The 18,052-nt window shown below is 42.1% G+C and overlaps 1 protein-coding gene across 2 annotated transcripts in view; it reads left to right on the plus strand.

The window, feature by feature from the left end:
- The first annotated feature begins 3,895 nt into the window (after positions 1-3,895).
- Positions 3,896-18,052, plus strand: part of NIPAL2 (NIPA like domain containing 2) — a 74,521-nt gene continuing 60,364 nt past the window's right edge. The window contains exons 1-2 of one of the 2 annotated variants that reach the window (XM_078072186.1): positions 4,116-4,387; positions 8,567-8,726. Coding sequence is in view for 1 of the 2 variants with exons in the window: in XM_078072185.1 (XP_077928311.1) it covers positions 4,280-4,387 (108 nt within the window). In the remaining variant the exon portion in view is untranslated. Of the gene's footprint in view, positions 4,388-8,566; positions 8,727-18,052 lie in introns of both variants that reach the window. The other variant, XM_078072185.1, reaches the window with a different exon arrangement.

Raw genomic sequence — 18,052 nt, forward strand, 5'->3', positions numbered from 1 at the left:
AAAATTATGTCACATAAGACATAAATGTGTATCTTTCATAATAATAATGAAATAAATGCCCATGTAGTCCATCACTCAGTTTAGGAAGTAGAACATCGCCAATACCTTTGAACCACTATCCAAATTTTGTGTTTATCATCCCCTTGCTTTTCTTTAGATTTTCCTACATATGGATGTACGGTGTGTTGTCTGATTTTGCATGCTTTTGAATCACACTGTATATAATCTGTGGACTTGCTTTTTTAACTCAGTATCTTGTTTGTGGGATTCATCCATGTCAATGTGGATACGGGATAGCTGTGGTATAGGCAATTTCATTGCTGTCTAGTAGTTTATTGTATAAGAGTATCAAAGTTCACTTGCCCACTGCTTCTTCTGTTGATGGACACTTGAGGTGTCGCCATTTTTTGTTTGTTTGTTTTGCTTTTACAAAGAGTGTTGTTATCCTTGTACATCTCTCCTGCTACCCATGTTTCTCTGGGGCATATACCTAAGAGTGAAATTCATAGAAGCACCTTTATCTTTACCAAATCATGTCAAACTATTTCCAGTGTCAATAGCATCAGCAGTGAAAAGGAGTTTCTGTTACTCCACATCCTTACCAAAATTTATATGTGCTGTGATCTGAATGTTTGTGTCCCCCCAAAATTCATGTGTTAAAATCCAAACCTGCCCAAAGGTTGATGATATTAGTAGGTGAGGCCTTGGAAAGTGGAGCCTTCATAAATAAGATTAGTGCCTTATAAAAGAGGCTCCAGAGAGATCTCTAGCCCATAGGTGCTGGCTGTGAACGAGGAAAAGGGCCTTCCTGAATGTGACCATGCTGGTGCCTTGATCTTGGACTTCCCAGCCTCAAAACTGAGAGAAATGAATTTCTGTTGTTTATAAGCTATCCAGTTGTTAGTATTTTGGTATAGCAGCCCAAATGAACTGAAACAATACAAAAATTTTAAAAAAAAAATTTTTTGCCAACCAGGTAGGTATAAATGGATTCTCATTAGGCTTTTTAATTTGCATTTTCCTAATTATTGGTGAGACAGAAGCATTTCATATGTTTATCAGCCATTTATACTTTATCTTATGAAATATGCCTGTTTATGTTTTTGCCCTTTTTTCTCCTGGGTTATCTGGCATTTTCTTATTGACCTATCGGAGTTATTTACATATTCTGGATGTGAACCTTTGTCAGTTATATGTTGTGACAAATAATGTTCTCACTTTGTGACTTATCTTTTTATATTTTATGGTCTATTGATATATGAAGGTTCTTAATTTTATTGCAATTGTGTGTTATCAATCTTATCCTCTGTGGTTTGTATTTTTGTGTGTATTTGTTTGTTTAAAGAATTCTTCCCTCTCCCACGGTCATAAGTAGTAAATGATAGCACTTAATGAGTACTTTCTATGTTTCAGTACTCATCAGCTCCATTTTACAGATGATGAATGCAAAGCACAGAGAAATTAAGCAACTTGATCAAAATCACACAGCCAATCTGCAGTGGAGTCAGGATTTAGCTTCAAATGATGTGGCACCAGAATAGAATTCCTTGAATTAACTGAGGAACAGACCTCCACCATTTCAGTGCTCAAAACAGGCAGTTGATTGAAGGCTTTTGGTGTCCTATAAAGTGAACAGGATATCCCCGGAAGAAAACCCGCAAGAGGTAGAGGCCGTCATAAAGCCCTGAACAGCCTCCAGCAACTCCTACTCTGCTGGGACCAAAATAGCTCACACAGCATTCCTGCCGCCTCCTTGTGAACTGAGTGGAAAGGAACATTGGTCACGAATTCTTTGTTCCAACCACCCCCACGCACTAGGACAACCACAGCAACGGCAGCGGCATCTTGGACTCTGGAGAACAGCATGTCACAAGCTACACATCACACTTCTTCTGTACCAAGTGCTGTGTTCCTCCAAAATTAGACGTTTTTTAAACAAATGCAAAGAAACAGAAAATGAACTTTTTAATTAAAAAAATAAAATGGGAGTAATTTGAGTGTAGCAGCGTAGGGGGGCCAGATCATAAAGTATCTCATATGCCAAGCTTAAAAAGTGTGAACTTTATTGTGTCAATGGGGAGGTTTGGTAGCATTTGAAACAGGAAAGTGACACGATCCATTTATTATCTTGCTTGTTAGAGACAGTATGACTAGTTACAATCTGGCTGATAGAATATACTGAGGAGTGGTTGTGCCAGGCTCTGGTGATAGTACCCTCCCACCCCATCCTGGCTTCTTCCTTGCTGACAGAGCTCCACTCCCACTCTGAAGGCTGGAAATGCCTGAGAGTCACTTTCCCAGCTTCCTTTTGCACGTAGAGCGTGGATGGGCGTGTGACCCAGTCCTGGCTAAAGGGACCTGAAAGGGAGTCTGCTGGGGGAATCTGAAAAAAGTTTTCCTCTAATCAAAAGATGCATAAGAAGAAATGCCTCTTGGGCGCCAGGGTGGCTCAGTCTGTTAAACATCTATCTGCCTTTCGACTCAGGTCATGATCCCAGGGTCCTGGGATCGAGCCCCGCATCGGGCTCCCTGTTCAGCGGAGAGCCTGCTTCTCCCTCTCCCTCTGGTGCTCCCCCTGCTTGTGCTCTCTCTCTCTCTCTGTCAAATAAATAAATAAAATCTTTAAAAAAAAGAAGAAGATATGCCTCGTTTTTGTTTTTCTTTTTTTTTCCTAGATGTGGTCCTGTTTGCATGTAATGCCTGGAGCTGCCACCATGAAAAGGGAAAAGCCTGATATATCCGGGATGGTAGAGCAGAAAGATGGAAGTGATGATATCATTGAGCCATACAGAACAAAATTTCCTCCGGGGATAATAGATGCTTGTTGTCTAAGCCACTTTTACTAGGATATTCTGTTACTGGTACCCTAAAGCAGCTCAACTGAAGGAAGCATTAATAAAGTCACCAACACAAGTTAATGTGATATTATAGAAGATATAAAAAATAAACACTTTTTCCTTCAGATATTTATTTGAAATAAGTGAGCCTCTTAAAATTGCGTATAGTTAGCTACCCTATTAACTGTTCATTGAGCATCTCGGGTGGTGCTCAAGCAAGAAACCACACAGCTTCCCAGATGACATGTCTTGTTATTTCTTTACCTAAAATGATATTTTTCTCATTTCCTTCTCTCATTTGCACACATCCCCTAATAAACACTGAAAATTTTCTCCCAGTTTTTCACTAGGCAGCAATTCTCTGTTCTTGAAGGTCTCTCTGTAATGAAGTCATGGCAGTCAAAATACAATATGTAAGAAGAATCTCAGCATTGTGTAAACAAAAGAATTGCAAGTGCCAGGGCTTCAGGCAACAATATAGAATCACAGGATTCTCAAGGTCAGTGATACCTTACAAGTCGTTTGTGTAGTAACAGTAGAATTTGCATACAGACAAAACCAAAACATCTAGTTAGAGTTCTTGAAGACCATTAACAATTATCTCCCATTCTAAATTCTTAAATCCAGCAGCTGGCAACATTTCAGCAATTCCTTCTGGTTCCATCTGAAGTAAACCCCATTTCTGAAGGAAACTTTGGGGTCCTCCAGCTACCACCAGGAGATTCCTTCCTTCATTGCGGGAATATTTACTAAGATCTATCAGTTGTTGGTATTGAGATTTAATCGATCCAACCTTCATTCTCGTGTTGCTTACAGTATTTTCGGGAACTCGTGACTTTTCCATATGCAAACAACTTTGAGAGTTCAAGTGAGAAACACTGGAAGTGTGATAGAGAGCTGGAACTGCCAGGTACAGACGGGGTGAAGGGGGCTGCTTTGGGCTAGACGGAGGGGCTTCTCTCCCATTCACTTCCGTGCGTCCTGACCGAGCGCTCGCTGGGGCTGGAAGCGCCTGTGGAGACACCTCCTTCTTGCCCCAGCAGGTGCGGCCACCCGCGCGCACGGGGATCCGCCCTGGGCGGTCTGGCCAGCGAGGGCGCCGAGCGCCCAGGCCCCGCGGCCCCGAGGATGCGCCGCGAGCCGGGCCGCCCCGAGAGGCCGCAGACGGCGGCGGTCCCCGCGGGCACCTGGCGCCCGAGGACCGAGGCCGCGCCGGGCCGGGCGGGGGGGCGGGAGCCGCACCTGCCGCCGCGCGGGGGCGGGAGCCAGGTGGCCGCGGCGCGCCCGCCATCCCGGGCGCCGAGCAGGAAGTGGCCTCGGCGCGGCCCGGGCGCGGCCTCGGCAGGGCGCGCCTCCTCCGCGGCGCCTGGCGGAGCCGCGGGGCCGGGAGGCAGCCGGAGGCCGAGCCCGAGCCCGAGCCCGAGCGCCGGGAACGAGCCCCAATGGCCGCCGCCTCGGCTGCGGTGGACGAGCTGTCCCGGAACTTCACGTACTGGGCGCTGGGCGCCGGCAACGGCTCCCTGTCGGGCGCGTGGTACCGCAGGAACCAGGTAAGGGGCCGGCCGCCCCAGTCGCCCGGTGGGGACACGGGCGGGGCCGCGGCGCCTCCTGCTCCTCGGCCGCGCGCCTGCCAGCTCTCAGACGCCGGGAAGAGCTGACGTGATGTTGCCACACGTTCACTGAAGTACCCCTCCTGTGGGAGAGCGCGGGGGCCCCCCTCCCCCGGCCTCACTCTCCGCCGCATCGGTCCCAGGGAGTGGGGCGCCTAGGTCTGCGGCTCCGACCTCTGCGGGGTCATTCCGGGGCCTCTTGGTCCCGAACATTCCCGCCTCTCCAGCCTGAATCCGCCCGCTCCCGGAAGGATTCTAGGAGTGTGGGGTGACTGCCCTCCACCCATATTCGGTTCCCCTGCATCCCGATCATTTTACAGTGAAAAATAAATGACACCCCATTCTCAGAAGCAGGGAACTCATTAAGGGCTTCCAAATGTCCCCTCCGCGCAGATGCTCTGCGCGCGCGTGTCCCCGCTGGCTCAGCACGGCGCTTCCATTTCCGTGCGAAGAACACCCATATTCTTGGGTTGCGATTGCATGACTCTGTCCTTCTGTCTCACCGGTCCTCTGGGGGAACATCGTCAGCCTAAACAATGCCAGTTTGTGCTGGAAATATACACTGAAAAAGATCAAAGGGGAGTGGAGCTGCCCATTTATTTTTGTCTTGGTTTAAGATAGAAAAACAGCCCTGGCAAGCCCTTCCTCTGGGCGCATTTATATTCTTTCAAGTGGGAGCAAGAGATCTTGACGTAGTGGATCCCGGGCTTCCTCCTGGGTTCATAAGTGTGTTACTTTTTTCTTGTTCTTTAACAAATCCGTGGGCCTTCTTAGTTTGCAACAATATAATCAAAGTATTTGTTACTGTTGGCTACATCGTTTTTTAACCAATAATCAAAGGTCTAGAATTCCTCTAAGAACACTTGAAAAGTATTTTGAATGTTAATTTATAAAATATTGAAATTTTGTTTTCAGAAATTTAACACAGAAAATTTATATAAAGACAGGATAAGCATGTTCACCTTATTCGTTTTCAACAAAGGAGAGGGTATTGCTTGAAGTCTGTCTCACCACAAAACGTACTAAAGTAGGAAAAATGAGGGGACTCAGAGCCTCTTGGTCACTGTTTTTTAACTCTTCCAGTTCTTCCTTCACAGCAGTTACAAAGAAAAAAAATGCTTTTTTATGGAAAGATCTTTGAGTCTATCTATTAACTTATGCTTATGCTAGTATATATTATAAACATGCTATAATGTGCTTCTGCTAGAGGCACTCCCAGTAAAGGTTTAAGAATGAACTTTTTTCTTTTGGTAAAGAAACTAGAGGGTTAGTAGTTGTGACCTACAATGGCATCATCCAAAACAGGAAAAAACATTGTTCTCAGAGTTGGAACTCCTGTAGTCAGTTTTCCTTGATGTTTCCTGGAATTCAAGATTGTCTTGGCTCTCTAACAGCAAAACAGATTACCACGTGACATAAATGTGGGGACCTAACGTGATGTTTGCAAGGCCTAACTTGCCTTTGACGGTATATGTTTGTACAGATTTAAAAGGGTGTATCCAGGATATGCTAATTGAAATTACTCAACTGACATCCAAACTATACCTAGTTTGAGGTAAGGTTGTATCAACTTTTCCCAATATTGTACAAATTTAGGCCATCTTATAAGACTCAGAGAGTGTGAAAATTGATTTTTTGAAATTCATTCAGCAAACATTTTATTGAGTGCCTCTAGTGCGGGCCAGGCCAACAAAAATAAAATGGAGTCTAATTTTTTTTTTTTTCTTTTCTTTTTTGACACAGCCAAATGTAGATGACTGAAAATGGGAGTGGCTCCCGAAAAACAAAAATGTGAGATCTCAGTTTAGGACTCTCACACTCAAAATTAGCCTTGGTTGCTGAGTAGTCATGGTTTAATCAGTTTTATCACAACTGAACTATTTGATGACAGTAGCCCAGCTCTCTGCGTCTTTCCAAGTGATAATCATCAGACTGATAAATTAACCTTATTCCTAGAGAAGGACCAACACTTTCACATAACAGATGAATATTTAACAGTGGTCTCTTAGAAGCAATGTTTTCCAAGGCAAAAATGTGAGTGCTTCTAGAGGAGGAAATCCTAAAGCGGGTAGAAAGTAGTAGTTCAGTGGGGAAAATGTTTTGGGAAGCCAGAGAAGTGAGGTCTTTGCTCCTTTTTGTCACTCAAGAGTCTGCCTCTGAAAGTACAGATGTGGTGGAGTTCGGTAAATGCGTTTTCTTAATGTTTGATCCACAAGTTTTCAGTATAAAAGGGTAATATTTCTGAGACAACTATTGAGCCCCCTACTTTGTACAAAACACGTGAACCTATTCACCCTTCCCTCCAGGAGTGTTATTAGGTGCTAGGGGAAATGAGCTATACTCCAAAACAAGGCAGTATGTTTTAAGTGTCATGTGAGTGATATAAAGTCCTGTGGAAATTCGGAGCAAGGTGGCTTTGTGCAGGGGCCATCAGGGATGTTTTGTGAAAAGGTGGTATTTCAGCTGGGCACTTACGGATGGACAGAGTTTCACTGATGGGAGTGCACAGGTGGAAGGGATTCCAAGAGAGGGAAAGTCTGGGGACCAAGGACAGCCCATGGCCTGGGCAGGTGACTTTCTGACTATTTTTATACCTGATGTAGTAATCGGTGGCCATTCTGGTTGCAGGGAGGGACAGAGACTGTAAGGTGGAAATATAATTTGGGGTCTTAAATATAGTCATGGATTGCCTGGAAGGACTGGTTAAGAAGTTTGAACTTTATCTTGTTGGCAATGGGGAGCCCTCGAAGATTGTTTTTTTGGTTGTTGTTGTTGTTGTTGTTGTTGTTGTTTTAGCAAGGAATATGAGAATCAAAGCAAATTAAAGAAATTTAACTTAGGGTTAGCAGTGTTCATGCAGAGGCCTCAAATTGGCTAAATCCAGCCCACAGATGTGTCTTATTTGACCTGCAAAGAGGCTTAAAAAAATGTTTAATACATTGCCAGCATTTAAAAGCAAGTAGATTATATATAAAGTTTCAAGTTTCGGTGATCTCTTTAAATGTTCGAAGTTCTAGCAGCACTTGGCCTTTTCTCCCACGTGGTAACTGTGAGCAGAAGTTCACAGTTTATGACAGCTGTGCTCCCCACCTAAGCCCCTCCCTTTACTCTCATCTCTTTTACATACTGGCCCCTGTAGGCACTTAATTTGCAACCAGTGTTAGAGGCTGTAGTCTAGTCTCTGCTGTGAGCTAGAGTGTGCTTAGGCTTCAGTTTCCTCTCCAGGAAAATGAGGGTTGGAATAAAAGATCTTCAGTCTCCCTTTTGCTATCTGATTGATGAAATAGTGCCAGACCAGCAAGGTTATGGAGGGAATCGACAGGAAAGGATGAACGTGGGAAGTATTGTAAAGGAGGGGTTTTGTCCCTGGTTCTTAAAGTTTAAGCATATTGCTAAGTATCTAAATTCACAAGGACATTGTCAAAAAGGTTTATTCTGCATAGGGTGAAATGAAAATTCAGAATTTTTTATGTCCTTTATTTGAACTTTTGATTTTCAATGGCTTGAATGTTTAAAGTCAACATATTTAAAGGAAAATTGATAGAGCTTGGCCAGGAAGAGGCAAAGCCGAGAGACTGACATTTGTTATGCATTTACTATGTGACACTTTATAGCTATTATCTCAATGGAGGCCCCAACAACAACCTCGTAAGGTACATATTAGCTTCACTGTTCATGTAAGGAAACCTCTAAATAACTTGCCCCAAGATCTTACAGCAAGTAGGTTTAACTACACAGCTATCCTTTTTCCTTGCCTGAAGGCCATTGCTTAGAAACTATGGCTTGAAAAGAAGTGGTAGTGAGAGGCAACGTGAGGAGGGGAATGAATATGGCTTATTTCATTGCACTAAAGAAAAATTGCTTTGAGTTTTATATCACCCTTTTATTGATTTTTGCTTTGATTCCATCTATTTCTTTTCTGTTGGTAGCTGCATCTGTCTGTCTCTTAAAGAAAGAAAAGTGCCAAAATTTCCAAATAACCGAAGTGCTGGGTAGAGGTTGCTGGTCCTTTCCTTTTTGTTCCCAAGAAAAAAATCCTTTTTTTTTTGTTTTATTTATGCTTATTGATTTTTTTTTTGCATCCCTTATATATCCAACATGGCATTTTCCTGTTACCAGATTTTCTACAAGATATATGTATGAGGCAGCAAGAGGAAGAAACAGATTACCTCAAGGCAACTATATCAAAGCTTTTGTGAAAACAAAATAAATCATCATCATCACCATCATCATCATCATCCCATGGTTTTTGTTAGAGGAAAAAAGTCTTAATGCTCCTGTGAGTTTGGCAGACAAGATGTTTGCATTTCATTCTACCTGATCTCCTCCTTATGGCTTGATTTATACTAACTAGTTATAATATTTGTATTGATGCAATCAGCAAATTCAGGCTAACATTGCCATTTTACAGGTTGAAATGGCTCCATTTCTTCAAAAATCATTTTTACAAGAAAGAAAAGGGAGAGGATGGAGAAGTTGTAAATTAAGAGACCTAAAAAACCTATCTGGGAAAAAAAAAAAAAAAACCTTCAACTATAGTGTTGAAGGATGTGCACTTGGGTGATGAAACTACAAGGAAAGGCAAGAAAATTATTACAATAAAGTCAGGCCAGTGGTTCCTTGTGAGAGGGGGGCTGGTATGATGAGATGGGGCAAAGGGAGGGCTTTGGGTGGGCGCCCCATTTCTTTTGGCGTCTTGATCTGGATTGTGTTATAAGGGTGTTTGCCTTCTAATAATTCATTTTAGTAATTTATTCATCTGTATCATTCTCTTTGCAGTTGTCTGTATCTATTATATTCTATAATTTTTTTAAGTTTTAAAAATATTATTAGCATTGCAATAACTGTTCAACTTGCATGTTTTACCCAGGTGGATAATGGTATATACCATATTCACCTTGTGGGAAGTGGTATGCCATATTCACTTTGTTTGCTTAAACAAGCGATTGAGAATTACTTAAATAATTCCTTTTTAAAAATGATGATGACTGTTCAAGTTGGCATTTGAGAGCTTACCATGGAAAGGATGATGTTCCCCTAAGCTATCCTTTTTGTTTTTGTATAGTGCATTTTTAAAAGCTGAGTCTTTTTACCAGAGATGTTGGCAAGTCTCTTAATTTCTCCAAATATTGGCTTTCTCTATTGAAATGGTAATAATAATAATACATACCTTGCAGGGTTGATGTAGGAATAGGATAAGGTGATATATGTCCAAAAATTAGCAAAGTGCCAGACACATAGAAAGTACTCGAATAAATACTAGCTATTATTACTAGTAATATTACAGTCAACCTATTTTATAGGAAATGTCATAATATTTCTAATAATTCATAATTATTGGGCTTAGCTCATTGCAAATGGAAATAAGAGAAATTGTGTCAGATGTTTGATGTTAACCTTTCCTTTTTTAATCTAAAACTGCTGATTTCTCTGTATCTAGCACCTTCCTCACTCCCTTTGATGTTTGGCTCCCCATCACTCTGCAAACATATTCACATTCCAGAGCACTTCCTAATTGCAGTACTTTCCTCATTGGAACACTTGTTAGTGCTAAGGGAAGGATTCCTCCTACGTCTTCTGCCACTTGCCAACTCCTGGGCTGGGGGGATGGGTGTGCGGCACTGGGAACAGTGATAGAGGGGTTAGGTGGCAGTAGTGTGATCCTGTTACCAGACGCTGATTGTAGTTCAACCAGCAAGACAAGCACTCCCAGCCTGGGAAGGGCTCAGGCGCCGTTAATGTTGAGATTTCCATGGGGGCATTTATGTTAGCTTGGGTTTGCCTGTTTGTTTTTTCCTAAAGGTCCAGTATTACTCTATTCAGTTTACACCTTTTTATAACTCATCTTCCACTGTGTTCCAGATAAACTTACATTTTTCATAAAGTCAGAGCTCACCGACTCCCCCCCCCCCCCCCGCCCCCAGTCCGTCCTGGTTCACCGAAATGCCCTGATTGCCTGGCGGCTGGCAGATAACACTCCACTTCCCCTCACATGGTTCTTAGCATGTGCTTTCTCTTGTCACTTGCCCTGCCCTTGGTCATTCTTCAGATGGCCTCCTGTCATCTTTGGCACACGTTGGAGGTGTGGACTGTCCCCTTTTGTAAATACAAGCTAACATACACTTAGTCCCGAGCACCACACCTCACCAAAGATTGTGTTTGGCCTGGCCGGACTCCTTCAGAGACCCTGGCCTTGACAGGTCCTCCCAAGGTCTGCCTCCAAGGATTGTCCTGCTGCCTGCCTGCAGCCTCAGCACAGGTTTCTGAAATCCCCCACGCCTCCTTCTTTGTACCTCTCCAGTTGGTTTCTTCTTGGAGTAATTTGGATCACTGGCCAAACTAAGTTTGCTGTAGGATTCTGTCTCTCTTCTAGCTTAACTTGGTTTCCCTAACCAAGAATGCTTTGTAATTAAGAGCCATTAGTTTGCGGGCAACTGGGTGGCTCAGTCGGTTAAGCGTCTGCCTTTGGCTCATGTCCTGATCCCGGGGTCCTGGGATCGAGCCCCGCATCGGGCTCCCTACGGGGAGCCTGCTTCTCCCTCTCTGTCTGCCTGCCACTCCCCCTGCTTGTGCTCTCCCTCTCTCTGTCAAATAAATAAATAAAATCTTTTTAAAAAATAAAAGAGGTGTTAGTTGGCAAGTCACAGAAAACCTAACACTAACTGGCTTAAATAGTCAGCTTAACATGAAAGTCCAAGAGAACTCCGGGTTCAACTAAGGCTTGATCCCGGGGCTCTAACAACATGGCGAAGGCTCAGATCTCACTGTCCTCTTCCTTAGAGTTTGTTGGTTCCACTTTTAGCAGACTCGGCCCACTAGCCTACATTCTTCCTTCCACTTCCAGGAGAAGAAGCTTGACTTTCTCAACCAATGAAAATAAATGGGCTTCAGCCTGACTGGATGAGGTTAGGTTCGTGGACTTTCCCATACCAGTCACCAAGGGCAGAGTTACTGGGCTTGGCATCCCCAAAGAACATGGGCACTTTTAGGAAGGGCTAGCTGAAAGAGAGGTCCTGTAACCAAGAGAAGGGGATACTGTGTGGCCCTAACAACAATGTCCTCCTATGGATTATTGTCGGCTTGGGCAACTCTCAAACTAACACCCTTCTCAGCTCATTTAGGGCCTTCCTTTTCTGTATCCTGCTTCACATGAGCAGCCCTAAAAAGTTGCCCCCTATTTAGCCTGCCTGCCTTTGTGGGTGAGACCTGAACAGGATAATCTCCTTAAAAGCTCAGGTTATAGGATCAACTTCTGAAATATTTTTATTACCCTTATGTCAAATAAGTGGTGACTTATTTCTAAATTCTGAACTTAGCCCCTCAGACATCACCCCCCAAAAAAAATCTACAAAGAGCCCCTGTCTTTCCTACTGATGGTAAAGTCAAAGGGAATCATCTGGCAAAGGTAGTATCCCTTGCTTAGTCTCTTTCTTATCTCTACCTGCTTAGAAATTTCTTTACCATCAACAATCACCTCTTCAGTAAGTTGGAAACTCCTAAAAGTTTAGTGGATTTAGGTGGAAAAGGTATGGTGTATGAGTGCAATACTATATGGAATCCTAGAAGCCATGTTAGCATTTCCAATATCTCATTCAAGTTTGAGGTGAATCCTGTGAATTCGGGGTGGGGGGTCCTTTATGTTTTCTTCAGCCTCTGGATTTGCAAATCTCTGATTGTTCCAGGGATGTTAGGGACATAGCTGCACTGTCTTCCCTGCTGTCACAGCCCATATTAAGCTTGGTCAGGAAATCAACAAATGAGGGCCTAAAATGCCATCAACATTCTATACAATAAAAATCACAAGCAGAGAGCCCTTCTTAACAGAGCAGTGTTAGACAGTGATAGCAAAGAAATCAGAAAACGTGGATTGTGTCCTCAAAATGTAGCTATGTATATGTGATATACATATTGTATGTGTGTGTGTGAGAGAGAGAGACAAAGAGAGAGAGGGACAGGGAGGGAGAGAGAATGTTTTATAATGACTTGATCAACCACGTTTGAAGGACTACTGTGCAGCTACCCTTGCCTATATTATCTGATAGACTATTTACATTAAGCTTCCAGACTAACAGAGTACAGGTATGTAATGGCAAATAAGAGCACCAAAGCAGAAGGGGAAACTATAATGTACCTTTGGATGTGGCTGTCTGAGTCACAGCAGTGGAGAAATGAGTGGTCCTTTGTGGGCAGGGTACAAGCAGACCTCATGCTATAAGCACCTGCTGCAGCCATAAAGTTGAGAATAATCGTGAGCTACATGTAAAGTGTTGTATTAATCTTTTGAACTACATTTGCAGACCTAAATCAGAGTCACCATCATTGGCCAGGAAGGAGGAGCTTGGTGATAGGGGAAATTATTTGGGCTATGAGGAGTGGCCCTTTGGAGGCAATGAAGAGTGCAAGTCACAATGCCTAAGAGGTGTAGAACACTTGAGCTTGATTCCTGCTTTGCTGTCAGAAAGATCTGGTCTGGTGGGTGGCAAGATTCTCTGGCAGAAGTCTGTCAGAGAGCAGCAACGTCATTATCCCTCCCTCACACGCAGGCAGAAACTCACCCAATGGCTGATGCCTGACATACGCGATAGAGTTTAATCTCCAGGGGGATGGGGCCAACCAAACACAAGAGTTCAAGGCAGGCATTGCTCTTCAGAAGGACAGATACCCCCAGAAACCCAGGCAGGTGTGAGGGAAGGACTTATAGCTACAAGAGCTCTCAGGTTCCCAGCTTTAGGAGAGGAAGCCTCTTCCAAAGCCTGGGCTGGCCCTGCAAAAGGCAGACTGAAATCCTGCTTCTTTGAAAACAAGGGATTACAGAGTTTTTAAATTATTATGAATATGATCTTGCAAAATTTGAAAGTTATGGACCTTAGATCTGTCTGGATGGAAACAATAGCATTCTTTGTGTTCAGCATGTCTGCCCTTGTTTCAAAGATTCCCTTCACAACCTTCTATGGGGTTGATTTGTTTTATAATAGAACCAAGTTTGAAGACTTCCTGGACCAGTATCTCGTCTTTCTTGACAATTGTTGCTCTCCTTTTCACAAAGTGTTAAAAGCCCCCAAAGGATGTGTTGTTAAATATGTTACTTTTCCCATAAACTTTTTTCTACTGAAACTTAGATTTCTCAAAGGCAAAAAACATGGTGGCTTCTTGGTAAGCTTAGTAAGGTTTATCCTTAATGGAGTTCGGTTTATAAAAATAATGAATGTACAATTATGTAAGTCAATGTGTTCCCAAGTAAAAGACAAAATGTAATAGTTCTTAATTGTATGGGAAGGCAATATGTTCGGCTTTTTCTGCCTAGGTTTTAAGGTTGATTACAAATTGGCATGGAATCGCTTGTAAGAATAGCAATGATATACTGTGTTATGTAACCCAGATCTCGTCTGTTGGCTTTAAATCACCAGATTTGGATCCAGTGTCATGAGATTTTCTCAGGGTGGAAAGGTAATAACCTTATAGCATACAACAACCGAGATAACAAATTAAAAATCTGTCGTGCCTGAACATTATTCTTTTATTTTCCACATATGATATTATGGTTTTAACTCAGTTTGGGCTAGTATTGCAGACAAATCTGCAAGGGCAAAGGAAATTAGTGGTAAGAATAGTCCAACCCATTCAGTAATCCAAAAAGTATTACATGTTTCAGGTTGTCTCCAATGTTTACCATGATGAATATGAATATTGTTTCTTCATGGCCCGGTTGTAATTAACTCTCCCATTGTCCCTACTTCTTCTCCGAACTCCTGAAGTCGTCTCCTAAATGGTTTTCCTGTTCTCTGGTCTTGCTCCTTGCCAGTCCATCCTCCACACTACAGCCAGGATGAGTCTTCTTCAAAGTCAAATCTGCATCTGTCCTCTAGTTTAGAGTCTTTTGTGCCACCTACAGATTCATGGCAGATAGTGGCTCCTGCTTGCTTCTCCAGTCCGGCTCTCCTGGCATCTTCTGCTTGAAGGCCCTTCAGGTATCCTGTTGACTGCAGATATGATTAAGTTAAAGTTCTTGAGGTAGGAAGACTATCCTGGATTATTTGGATGGACCCCAAATGCCACCTTAATATAAGAGGGAGGCACAGAGAGATTTCATACAAAAAAGAGACGGTGATGTGGCCATAGAGGTAGAGATTAGAGTGATAGAACCATAAACCAACGATATGCTCACAGCCACCAGAAAATGGGAAAGGCAAGAAATGAATTCTCCTCTAGAGCCTTCAGAGGGAATGTAGCTCTGCCATCTTGATTGCGGCCCAGTGAAATTGATTCTGGGTTTCTCGTCTGCCGAACTGTGAAAGAATACATTCCTGTTGTTTTAAGCCACCAAGTTTGTGGTAATTTGTCATCGCAGCCACTCCTGTAGCTAATATACTCTCCAAGCTAGGTCGATTCGCACTCTCTGTCCCTTCTGTTCCCATGGGTTCTGTAAAGCATCTACCTCTATTACAGATTTAGCAGGTGGCCTTAGTCTGTTATCAGTTGCTTTTTCTACTTCTTCTGAGCTCCTCAAGGGTACTTTGCATCCTCAGTTCCTGACATAGAACCTAATATTTGGCAGTTGCGGAATAAATACCAAATGGATGCATGACTGAATGAATAGCATCTGCTGTGACCATCCTTGAGATGTCTCTGCCATACTTACCTTTTTTCTCTCTGACCCCTTGCATTTCATGTCCTTTTCCTCCACTTTGTGTGTTTCTCCTAAGCAGTGTCTGCATGTGGTTTTAAGTTGTGCAATCGTTTTATTTTCCCCCTTAATATCTTTCCTTGGTTCAACCGGCTTGCTTTATATTTCTTGCTTTTCTTGTCATCTCCTCTTTTAACTCTTTTTAAGTGAATCCATATTCCCTTTAACTTCATTGAGTCTGTAAAGCAGTGGTTTTTTAACTTCTTAGTTTGAAAATTTTCCAACTTATATAAAGTGAGGAAGAGTAGAACAATGAACACCACATGTCCTTCACCTGGAGATTCACCAGTTGTGAACATTGTGAAACATTTGTTTGTTCTCTCTCTCTGTATGTTTTTTTTTTTTTACTTTATATTGTAATATGCCATTTCAAAGTAAGTTGTATACACTATGAGTCTTCACTCCTAATACTTAAATATTACGAAGTATTACTAAGAATTTGGATGTCCACCTGTCCCTTCCTAATTGTTCTGGAGGTGAGGTAATTGTCTATCAGTTTACAAGGTGCAAATGCAAAACAATAAGCTCATTCCTAAGAGTTTCCTGTGACATGGGGTGAACTGAACACCCATTTCTCAGACATTTCATCCCCTTGCAGATTGAGGCTCTTACTGTCATTCCCACAGGGACTAGTTGACCTAAATCACCCAAGCTGTGGTATTTCCAGCACTAAAAACTAAATCTGTCACTTGCGTGTTCAGGCATATTTTACTGCCTGGAATAGGAGACATAGCATTATTCCAGTTGCAAGGTGAATATGACTATTATAGCATTCAAAACTAGCTCTGAATCTATGGTTCTTTGGAACCACACACTAGCTCCACTGGGGTCTGATTCTGAATTTATGTTTTGAAGGCAGAGCCAGGAATATGTTTGAGTTCAAAGTCAGAACCAGGACATACTATGACCAACTCCACACACCCGTGTTATATCCCACCTCCATCTGGCCAAACTACCCCCACCCCACCCATGGATTATAGGTCAATAACTTTATGCAAAATATCTAAAGAACACTTTTGGCACAAAAGGTAGGATAGAAGATTGTTACTCCAAATAAAACAAAAACATCCTTGATACTTATCAGTGCTGATATTTTGAATCTCATTCCAGATAAATTGTTTGCTGTGGCTCCCACCATCTGTTTGCCAAGACATCCTGGAAAAGTCAGGAATTAAGCTACAGTGGTGACAAGAGAGAGCACTGAACAAATTAAGGGCATCTTTCTGTGTGTCCGGCCTGTACTTCTAACTGCATTATTGAGCGGTGGAGCAACCTTTCCTTTCGATTATTATCTTTGCTTTATTTGACTTGTGCTGAGAAAAAGAAACAGATTTTGCAATTTTAAAATTGTAGTAAATTGACAATGACTAGCCAGAAGGTTACGGATTGCAGTCGGCGAAGACATAGTGGTTCAGACATGAGCTGGGTGCCTTGGGGCCAAAATTTGCCTGATTCTAGCTATGTGACTTTGCACAAGTCCCTCTGTTCTCTTTCCTGAGCAGTCTCCAAACCAACAAGGGGAGAAAGGGGGTGGGGTAGGAGAGGAGATCTAAACTCCCACTAATTCTAAAATGCTAGAAAACAGAGAACACTCTGAGTAAAGTAATGATGTAAACAAGACATCTTTAATTTAAATGGCAGTTTATAAGGGTCTGCTCACTGTATGCAAATGATACTCTTGATTGCAGATGAGGATTTTGTAGTCATTAAAGCACATTTACCAGAGCCTCTAATTGGAAACAGCATTTAATATTGGTTACTTCAAGTTACTGTATGTTCTTGAAGGTAATTAAACCACCTTCTTTTAAAAACACTGCAAATTTGAAGTATTCCTCCCCTTCAATTAGGGGCATTAATGAGGATTTACTCTATTACTACTATTTATAATTATGTGTGAAATGAATTTAATGAGTATGCAATTAACCTTGAATAATTAGGTAAAGTTTCAGAAAAAATAAAGAATCAGATATACTGGGTTTATCAGGAAACTGTTTCTGACACCTGCTTTAATACCTATATATTACTTGTTCTTTGTATAACATGAATTAACTAGATTTTAAATGTCAGCAAGCAGCTTTTTATTGCACACTAGCGGAAACTCTTAATTGTTGAAATCTGAATTCTGGGACAAGTTTGTGTTCTCACAAAAACTGAGAGCTTAGTATATTCAAACTCCAGTTGATTACAAAATATTCCCTTTGAGATCTTCCTAGGACCAAAGGCCCAAATGTGCTATTTCTAGACAGTTTATAATCAGTTCAAAAAGCATTTAATAAACAACATCATTCTGCCAGGTCCTATACTAGTCATTAGGGTTACAAAAATGAGTTGACAAGTAAGTCACAGCTCTGCCCTCAAGGAGCTTATAGTCTAGAGGAAAAATGAACTTGTACAAAATCATTGCAGTATTGTAGAATATATGTAGACATAGAAGTGTGTAAAGACTTAATTCAGAGGACAGAAGTCAGAAAAGCTAACCTAGAACAGATCTTCTGCCAGAGGAAATTGTCCAGAATTCAGTATTAAGAGATAAAGAGTTGGAAATATGATATTAACAGGAAACAAGGAGGATAGTATTTAAGAGTCTAACATTACTGATAACAGGAGTTCTATGTGGAGAGAATAGAACAAAAGGGAGAGGACATTCAAATAGATAATAGTTGAGAACTTAACCAAATTGGTGAAAGACATGAATCCTCAAAATAATTCACATACCGAAAAACTGTAGTGAAACTGCTGAAAACCAATGACAAAGAAAATCTTAAGAGCATCCTGAGAAAAATGACAGACCATCTGCAAAGGAGCAACAATTAGGTTGACAACTTACTTCTCAACAACAAGCAGCCCCAGGTGACAATAGAATAATATCATCAGAGCACTGAATGAAGTAACTGTCAGCCTGCATTTCTATACTCAAGGGG

Source organism: Halichoerus grypus, chromosome 5, assembly GCF_964656455.1.
Source record: "Halichoerus grypus chromosome 5, mHalGry1.hap1.1, whole genome shotgun sequence".
Lineage (NCBI taxonomy): Eukaryota > Metazoa > Chordata > Mammalia > Carnivora > Phocidae > Halichoerus > Halichoerus grypus.